This window comes from Ovis aries, chromosome 23 (genome assembly GCF_016772045.2).
Source record: "Ovis aries strain OAR_USU_Benz2616 breed Rambouillet chromosome 23, ARS-UI_Ramb_v3.0, whole genome shotgun sequence".
Taxonomy (NCBI): Eukaryota; Metazoa; Chordata; class Mammalia; order Artiodactyla; family Bovidae; genus Ovis; species Ovis aries.
This window is the reverse complement of record NC_056076.1, coordinates 42184379-42197248: the sequence shown is the minus strand read 5'-3', so window position 1 is coordinate 42197248 and position 12870 is coordinate 42184379. Positions and strand designations below refer to the sequence as shown.

At 45.6% G+C, this 12870-nt stretch overlaps 1 protein-coding gene across 6 annotated transcripts in view; it reads left to right on the top strand.

The window, feature by feature from the left end:
- Positions 1-12870, top strand: part of PPP4R1 (protein phosphatase 4 regulatory subunit 1) — a 49027-nt gene that overhangs the window by 28007 nt on the left and 8150 nt on the right. For 5 of the 6 annotated variants that reach the window (XM_042239354.2, XM_027961087.3, XM_060405243.1 and 2 more), the window contains exons 10-13: positions 527-654; positions 7343-7854; positions 10494-10642; positions 11439-11534. In XM_042239354.2, coding sequence (XP_042095288.1) covers positions 527-654; positions 7343-7854; positions 10494-10642; positions 11439-11534 — 885 coding nt within the window. The remainder of the gene's footprint in view (positions 1-526; positions 655-7342; positions 7855-10493; positions 10643-11438; positions 11535-12870) is intronic. The other variant, XM_060405240.1, reaches the window with a different exon arrangement.

Sequence of the window (12870 nt, the reverse complement as noted above, 5' to 3'; positions counted from 1 at the left end):
AATAGGATTTTAATCCCATAATTTAAGAAATAACTTATGATTTAAGTTATGTTCCTGGTGATGACTTCCCTGGTGGCTCAGAGGATAAAGCGTCTGCCTGCAATGCAGGAGACCTGGGTTTGATCCCTGGGTTGGAAAGAGCCCCTGGAGAAGAAAATGGCAACCCACTCCAGTATTCTTGCCTGGAGAATCCCACGGACAGAGGAGCCTGGTGGGCTACAGTCCACGGGGTCACAAAGAGTCGGACACGACTGAGCGACTTCACACACTCAAACACACACGTTACTGCAGATAACTTCTGGGAGTAGACGATGGACTCTATATTAACTTTATTTTTTAAACAGGACAAAATTTCTATTCCATGCAAATATTTTGTAGGGTCTCATATTCACATCCTCACGGTTTGGATATTCAAGCCAAGATTAAAAAGCTTAAAAGTAAAAAGGAGAAAATGATTGAGGGGGAATTGTAACTCTTCGCTGAGGATGGACTCAGGGTCTTCTCCTATCCTTTCTTCCCTCCATAGGTTCGGCAAGCAGCTTTCCAGTCTCTGGGACCTTTCATATCTACGTTCGCTAATCCATCTAGCTCGGGCCAGTATTTTAAAGAAGAAAACAAAAGCTCAGAAGATACATCAGTAGAAGACAAAAATAGGTAAGATCTTTAAAAACTTTGCTTTCAAGTTTTACTTCCTGTGAGCAGTTTTTTCATTTTCACTACTTTTATTATGTTCTTTTGGGAGAGTTTATTATTTCTCTTGATTATAAAAGTTGGCAAATATTTTTTATAGAATCTTATGGTAAACACATTTGTTAAACATCTCTTTGGTTACTTGTATATTGAAATGAGAAGATGGAGATGCATGTAACACAGCTAGCTTGGTGCTGGACACATGGAAAGCTGTCATGATAGATTTGATAATTTTTGCATAAGTTTATTTAATAATTTACCTAGTAAACCATCTGTTAACACAAAGAATATACAAAGTAAATGTTATACAATTTAAAGGGATTGGTTTTTCAAGGAGTAAAACCTAATTTAGGTTATGTGTTACTCTAAAGTCAGTTTCTTACCATTATTTTCCTCTTTAGTCAATTTCCTTTTGGATCTTCCATTCTGTCTCAGAATAATGATTATGTCAGTAATCATAATAATTATTTGTCAATAATTATATGGGGGAAATATTTTAATGATTAGCCCCAAGTTTGTGTACTTATTGGGGCTTCCCTTATTTATAGCTCAGTCAGTAAAGAATCTGCCTACAATACAGGAGACCTGCGTTCGATTCCTGGGTTGGGAAGATGCTCTGGAGAAGGAAATGGCAACCCACTCCAGTATTCTCTCCTGGAGAATCCCGTAGGCAAGGAGTCTGGTAGGCTACAGTCCACGAGATCACAAGACACATGACTTAGCCACTAAACTATGCACCACCAGTGTACTTATTAACTGGAATATCAACTTTTAAGAGCATTTAATAAGACGAAAAACTAAGATCATGGCATCTGGTCTCATCACTTCATGGCAAATAAAAGGGAAAAAAGTGGAAACAGTGGCAGATTTTATTTTCTTGGGCTCTAAAATCACTGCAAATGGTGACTGCAGGCATGAAATTAAAAGACGTTTGCTCCTTGGAAGAAAAGTTATGGTAAAGCTAGACAGCATATTAAAAAGCAGAGACCACCACTTCACTGACAAAGGTCCATATAGTCAGAGCTGTGGTTTTTCCAGTAGTCATATATGGATGTGAGAGTTGGACCCTAAAGAAGGCTGAGCACCGAACTGATGCTTGCAAGTGGTGGTGCTGGAGAAGTCTCTTGAGAGTCCCTTGGACAGCAAGGAGATCAAACCAGTCAATCTTAAATCAACCCTGAATATTCATTGAAACAACTGATGCTGAAGCTGAAACTCCAGTACTTTGGCCACCTGATGCGAACAGCTGACTGATTGGAAACGACGCTGATGCTGGGAAAGATTGAAGGCAGGAGGAGAAGGGGACGACAGAGGATGAGATGGTTGGATGGCATCACCAGCTCAATGGACATGAGTGAACAAACTCCGGGAGTTGGTGAAGGACAAGGAAGAGCCTGGCATGCTGCAGTCCATGGGGTCAAAAAGAGGCAGACATGACTTAGAGATTGAATGACAACAATAAGGCAACCAAATTTTAAAGCTTAAAGAGGACACCTGTGATTTTTACTTTAAAAAATTTTTTTTGCATTTAATTTTAAATTGAGTTTTAGTTTTTACGATTTAGAATATCCTTGGGGGAAAGCAGCCCAGACCTAACCTAACTTAGTGCACGAGAAACACACACAGACTCTGACAGGTGTGCCCTGGGCACCCGCCCCCCTTGTCACGATGCTCATGGACATTTTCTTCTGTAGGTCTTGGTTCTGGGGCATTTCCTCTCTTGATGTTGTGACTTGGCACTCCTTCCTCTCTTCTCTGCTGCCTTGTTCTACCTTCTTGCCCGTTCTCCTCCTGTCCTGCTAAATAGTCAAACCCAAGGTACTGTTCTCTGTGAAGGAAGAAAAATCACCCTAAAGCTATCTTCCTAGCCAGGAAAGTTAGTCACTGCTTTTGAAAACCATTGCTGCAGGACGTTTTTCAGTGATGATGGGTGGTGGGGGTTCTCTACTCTCACTGTTAAGGTCAGCGAGCTTTTCGCTAGTGGCACTAATTGTATGAAGACTGTTGCATAGCTTTTATTTATTTATGAATCTGGAAAGAGTCTAGGAAGTGATAATGTAAATTTACGGAGAATCGTATAGGACAGGGGTGAGTAGACTTCCCATAAAAGACCTGCGGAAAATACTTTAAAGTCTCTGTCAGAACTACTCACCTTGCCTTTGCAGACAGTCCGTGGTGTGTGGGCTCAACTGTGTTCCAATAAAACTTTATTGACAAAAACATTGGTGTGGCCAAACATGGCTGGTGATTTTGCTGGACTGCCTCTATAGGATCTTGTTGGAAGAGCTGTTTAAAGACTGTTGGTCATCTTTTGGCTACAAACCTTAACTCCCCTTCCATTGTAATGAGATCTGTCTTAGCGTCAGATCAGTGCGATTGTAGCATTGGACTTTCACTATATTTTCAGACTTTGTTGACTCATGTTAATGATGTTGGTGGAGGGAGGAGGCAGTTCCTGGCTGCGAAAAGAGTTCTGTTAGATATTGTAAAAGCCGTCATGTAGTTCCATGTATTATTTATCTCAGAGCCATTAGCTGGATGGCCTACTCTTAAATACGTGTTGAGCTGCCTTAAATCTAGTTTTGCTTTTTAAGGTTTGTTGATTGGTTCATTTAGCAAAACCTAATTGAACACCTACTATGAACCAGTACTGTAGCCAGATACACAGGACTTGGTTCTTGTTCTCAGGGTCCTCTCAGTTTCCTAGAATTCAGATTTCTCAAGCAGATGTCTTACAAAGCAAGTTTTTAGCAATATGTTTCCACTGCTGTTTATTTTGTTTGTATTGTTTTATCTGATCCTGGAGCTACTTAATATCACTTACTGCTCTTTGAAGCATGTATTGGTTATAAATCTCTGACTTTATAAAATGCCAGGTTTCTCTCTCACTCACCCTGGATCAGGCTTCTTTGAAGGTGTTGAGAAAGGTGCTTCCAGAGTAGTTAAGTGTTGAGATTTGCACTGTTATCTGAAATGAGCACCCCGTCTTCCATTTAGCTAAACCAGCTATTAATATCACATTACTCTCTGCACACTGCCTTCTTTTGGGTCTCCCTCTTCCCGTCTGGGACGCCATCCTGTTTTGCCCACGCCTCATTTCACAGAGAGCTGTCTGGACGTACGACCTCAGTGTCTTGGAGGAAACCCAGAGCATTTGCATCCTGTCTGTCTTGAGCGCTGGCGAACAAGCGCTGATGTGGGCCTGTCTCCTCATCCTGTGCTTGCACACGACATCCACAGACTACAGGTCCCTTGCACGGTAGCCTGGGTTTATCTTGTGTTCTCATACCATCACCAGCCCTGGCATGCCCTCGGCACATGATAAATCTCAAATGAGTTAATGTAAGAAAGTAATGGATTTTATCCCAAAAGCCTTAAGTAACTGAATCGTTTTTGCTAGTCTTTGTCAGTTTAGCATAAAGCTAACTTTGTGTAAATAAAACTGATTGTTATTGTTTTAAATCTGGAAGTATTTCACTGATGTTGAGACTCCATTAAGTGAGCACATGGAGTCCGTGTCTGCTGCCGCCCAGCTCGCCCGTGCACTTCTGGGACCAGTGGTTCCCCAGTCACTTTCCTAGGCCAGGGTCTTGGCTCACCTGGACCCTAAGGATGTTAACTGTCAGCCAGTGTAGATCCGAGGGGACGTGGGTGCTGATGGAGACATATTCCTGGCTGGCCCTCTGGCACCTCCGAGGAGCTGGGTGCTCTGCTCACTGTGCCAACCCCTCTCCTCCAGTGTGTTTGCACGTATGGCAGCGTTTTCTCGTATGGTGGTGTTTGCAAGACTGACTATTAGGAAGGTCAGAATCCTGACTGTCTTCAGCAGCTTGATGGTGCACTGGTTATTACTCAGCTTCAGGAAAAAGCATATTTAGAGAATTCATATTTTTGACAGTTTGAAGGAACTGGTATTCATACAGAATTTAATACTTTGCAGAATTTCATGTGAGGGAAGATGTTTTTCTCTCTTGAAAACCGTGGCAGGAGTTTGAAGTCAGGACAGATTAGTAATTTTCCTTAGCAGACAGAGTGACTTGGCTGGTGACTCTGCTTTTCTTGCTGAGAATGTTAAAATTTAACTTTACTGCCGAGATGAGGCAGTGATAAAGGAGCTTCAGGCCCTTGGAATAGTTTTCCAAACTAATTGGCTTTGAATAAGTTTTTGTTTGTGAATTTTAAATGGAAATTCATTAAGTTCTTCAGGTAACAGATGATGTCTGAAGTTTCAGTCATTTGCTCCCCACCCCCACCAAGCAATGTCCTGTTGCTTTGACTTTTAAAATTTAGTTTGCATAATATCAAAAAAGCTGTAAAAATACCACAGAGAATCCCATAAACCCTTCTTCTAGATTTCTTCAAATGTTAAGATTTTACCATAGTTGCTTTGTTATTATTTTTCTGAGTTCTTTGAGATAAGTTTTAGACATGATATACTTTCTTAAATGTTTCACTGTGTATTTTCTCAAAACACACAGACATGAACACATAACCACAGTCTCATTACCACAATTGAAAAGTTAAAATAGATACAATACTGTCATCTAGAGATTTCACTCAAATATTACCAATTATCCCAGTCATTTTTTAAAACAAAATAAAAAATATCTTTAATAGAGAAGATGGTTGGAAAAACGTCATGCAATTCACATGTACATGGAGGACGTTTATTACACACAGGAGCACTGGCTTGGAGGACTGCTGGGGGCCTCCAGGGTGCTGTAGGCCTCGCAGCCAGCCCCTCGCTTTCTGAACAGGGTGTGAGCGTGGAGCCTGCAGCGCAAATGCAGGGCGAGGACCGAGCTCTCGCATAGTTTGCATGTGGCCTAGTTTATGGTTTATCAGGACGGAGGAGAAACACCAGAATTTTAAATGCTGTAACTGTGTGGTCTGTTTTCAGATGACTTTTTAAAATGTTTGTATCTGTATCTAAAACAGGTTTGGAAAATAATCATGCTGTGTTTTCAGCAAATCGTTTCTGAAAACAGTGTAAACATTCCTATAAGACAAAACCTAATCTGGGAAGGGAGTGACCTCCCGAGACCACTCACGGTGGCCGGGGTATCACATAGGTGGTGCCGTCACCCTGCAGGCCGGGGAGCCTCCTGTGTAATGCCTTTTATTCTGTGTTTCAGGGGAGCACCTTTAGCTTTCCCCCCACACTCACGGGACATGTGTCCATCCTCACCTCCCTGTCATGCTTCTTAGAAAGAGGTGTCTCATCACCTGTCTCTTCTGCCCCCCTGGGTTCTCAGCCCCCGTCTGTCCTCTCGAGAAAGACGTGGCTTTGCCAGCTATTCCATCAGCCTCCTGCATCTCCAGTTCTTCATCTCTTCTGACCTTTCTCCCTACGCCTCACGCACCCTTTTGAACAAGAGGAATGCTGCACTCTTGGTTACTCTGCACGCCTGGCGTGCGGACATTCATGCCCAGCCCACACTCATCCTCCTGAGTCCCCTCTGGTCTGGCTCAGGGTGTGACCACCCTCCCAGGGCGTCACCACCTGGAGCTGCGTGTAGACCCCAGCGCGGCCCATGCTGATGGCAGCGTCTCCTCTCTGAGCCATCACACTCGCATTTCTGCTTCCTGAAAGCGCTGCCCCTCTTCTGTCGCCCCTGCCTTCACACGCCTGTCTGAGCTCGCTTCCCCTCAAGCCTCGCAGACGCTGGCTGCTTCTTCAGACACGACTCCTGTTGTTCCGACTGAAGCCTTTCCTCCCAGCCCCGCCTCCCAGGATCATGGGCGTGCTTCTGTGCGCACTGCTTTGCCGGTGGTCACCTGCTTTGTTGCTGTTTGCCTCTAATTACAACCTCAGGAGCAGGACCTGAGTCTCATTCACACACAGATCCTCAATACAGTGTCACCTCCTGGCTCCTAGGAGGTGCTCAGTACACGTTTGTTAAATGTAATTGAGTCAAATAAACTTTAGGGGATAAACTTAGCTTAGGTGATGGATGTAGTGACCAGTGAGCTTTAGGTGTAGTGGCTTGTACCATCTCTCTACCAGTTAGATCATGACTCCATTTTAGGGAAACATCTGGGAGTAGAGCTGAAAGTGCAGAAGTAGAATTAACTGTATTACACCTAAGTGGACTTGAATGTATTTTGTAAGAGTGAATAAGGATCTTCTCTAAGGTTGTGTGGAGGGGTTTGTTTCTTTTCAGTGTGGGCAAGGTGGTTTTACTTCTGAGCTTGTCAGTATGTCACTGGAACATAGTGACAATACCATAATCCTAAAAATCAGATAATTTAGAAGATGTATTTAGCTTAAAATGCCCTGTGGGAATTTATCTTCCTACTGTTCCTTTTTAGTTTCTTTATTATTGAAATTAGCATGATATTTTATTATCACATCTTAAATATTATCTCCTCCAGCTAATACCTAGTAGTTTAATATCTAGACTTAACTGATGTTTGCTTCTCTGAACACAGGACACCTGATGGAAAAAGAAGCATCATCAGTGATATACACAAACCACTGAATTTGTATGGATAACTTGTAATCTTTAATATTTAACATTTAAAGTTAATATTTCTAAAAATAAAAATCTTTAATATTTAATTTTAACTCTAAATTGTTTTAAGTAGTATCTTTATTTGGTTTTCTTCAGGAATTATCTTGATACTTTGACTTTCTTTTTCCCAAACAAAGCAGTGAAAGGACCAGGAGTGCAGATGCTCCAGAGGACATAGAGGCCAGGCCCACGGGGGGCGATTCCAGCGTCCACCTGGAAGAGGCGCTGGCGGACGGTGCCGAGACCCCGAGGCAGCCGCTGGGCGAACTGAGCGCTCCCGCGGAGAGCTCGTCACCTCACCGGTCTTCCCCGGAGCCTCCCCCAGACGCGGCTGGCAGCGAGGAGGAGCAAGAGGCCTGCGCCTGCAGGTTAGCGTCCCAGCCAGAGGCGGGCACCGGTGCACAGGACTCAGCTCCCTTGGACCAGGAGCAGTACAACTCCTTCCACTTCTGGAGGACTCCTCTCCCTGAGATAGACCTGGACGTGGAGCTGGAGCAGGGCTCCGGGAGCGAGCCCAGCCCACAGGGGCTGGATGTGGAGCCCGAAGTGCCCGCCCCCGGCCCCGCCAGCATCACCATGGCCACCAGGAAGGAGCTGGAGGAGATGATAGAAAACCTGGAGCCACACATTGACGACCCCGATGTGAAAGGTATGGGAGGGAGTCGGTTCTTTGTTCTGATGAAATGTTACTTTCTCAGTTTTTTCTGCCAGAAAGATTACCTTTTAAAAATCGCTATCAACCATTGTCATCATGCATTCTTATCTTGAGCATGATTGGTCTGCATTTTAGGGAGTTAATTTTAGAGGAGCTTGTCATTGTCTGAGTGTAGCAGGTTCCAGTGTCCTGGTTCACAGATCGCTCTGATATGTTCACACACACTCACTGGTCTACAGGTTAAACCTTGAGTCCTGCCTCTGCTCGTCTGCCCTGGGTCTCAACAGACAGTGCTTTGTTTTACAGAAGAAGGACTGTGTAGGAAGGCCCATGACCTGTAAGCGGGGATGAGATGCCCGTCTTCCTGTGGAGCAGGATGTGGTGCTCATTGGCGAGGGTCCCACTGGCATCTTCGTGCCTCAGTTCGGCCCTTGTTCCCATTGGGTTACACATGTGTCACCTGGGTTCTGCCATTGTGAAAGGCAGCCTTGAAGGTCGCTCTGTGTGACTGTTTAAAAACAGCAAGCTGCTCTCACATCGTGGAGTAGGGGTGTGGGGAGAGGGCCCAGGCCGCCCCATTCCGGGGGTGGTTTACAGTCTGAACGTGGGCATCTGACACCGGTGACATCAGAGCATCATCAGGGTTCCTGACCACGCTAACCGTCAGGGCAATCTGGAATGTTACTGTAAAACAGAAAGCAGTTTTGAAAAATCCCCAAACTGCAAGTCTCCAGATCTTCTGTGGACTTGGCTTTCCTTGTTTGTTGCAGAAGCTAAACTTGTAAACTGTCAGTTAGCTCAGTGCTGGCAGATCACTGCTTTTAAAGCAGAGCCATACCTTCAGTGTCCTTCCAGACACACAAAATCCAGTTGCATTGAACTTGGGAAGTGTTGTCAGTGGAGGGGAAGTCAGCAGTTGTCTTCGCTGGGCCTTAGCATCTGTTGTCACTGTATGGTCACTTGTCTGGAGGACACACCTGGTGCATACGAGGTGCTCGGTAAGGGACGCTGGATGATTTAGTCGATAAATGATTGTGTTCTCAATCATCAGCATTGCGGACAGAAAGAATGGGGTGACACGTTTAAATTGTAGCAGGTTTAGGAGCTGAATTAGAGAAATAATTAAATCGTAATACAGTATTGCTACTAAAATCTCAATTACAGGCTGTAAATTTTAGGTCAGACAGTGTAAGTCACTGTTTCACGATGGGAAACACACAGTTATATCCTGAAACTCATATGTCCGTGTAGCTCTTTTCAAAAAGCAAACTACACAAATTACTTCTAGCTTATTTGTTTAAAAAGCATTTAAAGTAGCATATTCGATATTCCCATTAATGTTTATTAGGTGTTAGAGAATTGGCTGACTAGCAGGCGTGTACAGAGCGCCCCCTGGAGCAGGCTGCCTGTGTGAGGCATGCTCTGTGAAAGGCTTCCCGGGACAGGGTCATCAGGGGTCAGGGACACAGACCCCACCTGCCATGTCTACCAGGGGCAGAGCACTTGCCCAGTCCAGAGCATGGACCGGACAGTTGGCCTCCTCTAGTTCTGCGGTGATTTCCTTGTGGGAACTCAGAGGACTCTGAAAGGGGAGCAGAAGTGACTAAAGGATTAGTACAGATAGCCGCTGAGATTCCCGGAAGAGTGGGGATACAGTCCACGAGTAAGCTTTCACGATTGGACACCTCAGTGTAATGTGTTCAGTCAGCTCATCCTGTACATTTCCTGTGTCTCTGCTGCCAGTTACTCGTAGGAAACTTTATAGTAAATTTTATAAATGCTGAAGCATGGTAATAGGCTATCTTAATAAAATGCTGATTGCTTTTTAATCATCTCTAAGTAGAGCAGGAGCCCACTTTCTCATCTTTGTACTAAGTAAATTTGCAGTTAAACTTTATAAATTCCTATGTTTTGAGCATCCAGGGGGATTGTTACTTGAATTAATGCTAAACAAAATATATATATATATTTTTTTTTTGCTAAATTCCTCATTTGGGGCAGAGGAGGAAGAATGCTTGTCTTCGCTTTGAACAACTTTTATACAGAAGATATAACTCAAAGTCGTAGACAATGCTGGTTGTCAGACTTCAGCACTGCTGCTTGGCGATCTGTTGTTTTGCTTTCCTGAGAACAAGACAGTGCTTGTTTGGGATCCCTGTGTTTGGGGCAAGTCACTGATTTCACTTAAAAAAATTAGAGGAAAATATAAATAAACCAGAGTAAGATGTGAGATGTTTAAATGTGACTGCCACAGACGTCTTTGTAATTCCCGTGTTTTATGTTGGCAGGGTCTGTGTGACTGCTCTCCTGCTAAGGTGGCTTAGTAAGTAAGCCAGTCCCACTCATGGTCCCCGAAACATAGTTCACTGACCTTGAAATTGACTAGATAGCACCTCTTCTCGTACTAACGCAGAATAATGCACAGTAGTGGGTAAACACTTTAATCTCATGAAAGCGTATTAGTTTTCTACTTCTTCCCTGGGAAAACTAATGATTGACCACAGCAGTGGTCTCTTCCAGCTTCTTGAGGGTAGTGTCCCCAGAACACTGCGCCTCGTTGAGCCCATAACAGCGTCCGCGAAGGGGTAGTCCCGCACAGCGGCCCCGCTCACAGCCTGTCCTTCCACCCACAGCACAGGTGGATGTCTTGGCTGCTGCCCTGCGTGCCTCCAGCCTGGACACTGGTGACGAGGCCGGCGAGGCCGCCCGGAGGCCCCCTCAGGACGAGCTCCCCAGCTGCCGGCTCGACCATGACGCCTCTGGGCCTTTGATCAGTGAGGAGGTGAGGGTGCCACGGGGCGGGCACATGTTCTCGGGCGGCCGTGGGGCTCATCCCGGCCACTTAGTGCCCCCCTTCTGCATAAAGTCACCACATGTCATCTCTGTGACACCCGAGGGTCACGGCTCGTGCTTGGAGTTAGCAGTTGGTCCATCCTCCCCACCTGCCCACTGCAGCCCAGGTGAGGGCACCGCAGGGGGCAGAGCCTTCTGTTGGGGTGACGAACTCCCCCCCTGTCTTTCTGGAGAGGCGCTGGGTCTCTGACCGGTCTCTCCCTGCAGCAGGCATGGTGTTGAGCGAAGATCGGGACTTGAGGCCAGGAGTAGGTGTGGGCTGAGCTGGCCCCCGGCCTGTGTCCTGCAGTGGCTTTCCCCGTGCTACCGTGTCATCTGTGACAAGAAAAAAAGGTGTATTTGTGAACTTAGAAATAGCCAGAAATAGTAGAAGAAAAACTGCGTACAACATACCGTAGAAGAGTTGACTGTAGTACCCTCTAAGTACTGTTTTTATTGATTGCTAATTTCAGATATTTGGGCCTTTCCAAAATTACTTCTAAATTTGCTTTTCAATTACATTTCTTCTGGAATTTATTTTTAAACCTTAAGCAGCCTATTCTGCAAATTTGATTTGAGGCAGGGGAACTCTTAGGAGGTCTTACGTCTGTTTATAAACGTTGAAAAGCATGAAGACTTCATATGCATTCCTCCTTTGGAGGTCGTGAAAGGTGAACAGCTTGGACGGTGTAGGAGCAAGGAGCTGCCTGACGGGGTGGCTGTCTAAGTGGCTTTTCTCCCAGCAGACCTTGGACTCTGCCCTGCACTCTATGCACAATGGCTCAGACACGGGCCCCGGCAGTGGCTTCAGCCCTGAAGAGGAAAGGAGAGCTAAAGTCCAGGTCAGCAACCCCATACATGTTACTTTCACCCCGCTTTCAGCCCATTTCTCCCCGAATCTGGCCCTCCTGATAAGGTTTCGGAAAGGAGTGCTTGCTTGTGTGTCTTTTTTTGATGAGAAGATTCAAGCAGTGGAGTGGAGGACAAGCAGAGGCCTTTCCTTTCTCACACCATGACCCCTTCCCCCCAGGGTGCCCACAGCCACCCTCCTTCCGTGTTTCCTCAGAGCGAGTCTGCGGGCACGTGAGCACAGGCGTGCACACCTTTGTCTTTCAGAGACAGGCTGTCACGCCTGGTCTTCATGCCTGGGTTGTGTGGCTTGTAAAGTGGAGCTGGGTTTCAGAGAGGAGAACGTGGACGCAGGGCCAGAGCCGCCATGAGGTGCCGTCGGCCACAGGGTGCCCTGAGACAGAGGCTTCAAGTGTGGGGCCGCTGGGGTGTGGTGGTGCCTTTCTTTCGTTTCATTTTAAAAACATCGTGTCTTGGAGCTCTTTGCACAGGAACACAGACCCGCCTCCGCCCCCACCCCAGCACAGCAGCACCCCCGCCATGTGGGCAGGGCTGTGACGGGGGTGCAGGTGTGCTCTGACATCGCAGGTGAAGCCCGTGCACCATGATGGTGCCTGGGCCAAAGGCGGCGAATCCTTGATTGTTGTTTGTTGTTGATTAAAAATGGAGCCCACATTCACAGTGTTTTAAAGCACGCTTTTCCAAGCTAGTACATATAGACTGGCTCCTTGCTTCCATGAACTTCCACTTTATTTTTTAAAAATAGAGACTAAGTTTACAAAGTTCAGAATTGAGCTTCCCTCACAGTTTTCTCGAGCACCCACTTGGTTTTTCACCCAAGGCAGCAGTTGTGCCTTTATTTTGTAGCTCCCTGCAAAGCTGTATCACCCAAGATCATTGATACAAGTTGTTAGAGGTGTGCACACTTCGAGTTTCCATAGATAATTGCTAAAACTCCCCTCTGGAGGTGGTGGTGGTGGTTTTAAGATGCTGGCTGGTTGGCGGCGCGGGAGCAGACCCGTTTCCCCTGGGTCTCTGGGTCACTCCAGACTCTAATCTTTGCCAGCACTGAACCACCTGCTCTTGTTTCTGGCGTCTTGTAAATTTAGTGAACAGTTCTCATCGTCATCTAAGCTATTTTCTGTTTTAAGGTCTTGTTTGTCGTCTTTGTCCTAGAGGTACTTTTATCCACTGATACATGTATTTCCCTTTGCATGTTTTCTTACCTCTCAGTTTTTAGAGATGTGGAGACAGGTTTTTTGCTGCTGTATGAGATGCTGCGTTAAATCCAGGTATTTAACATAAGCATACCTAATCTACGAAGTCTCA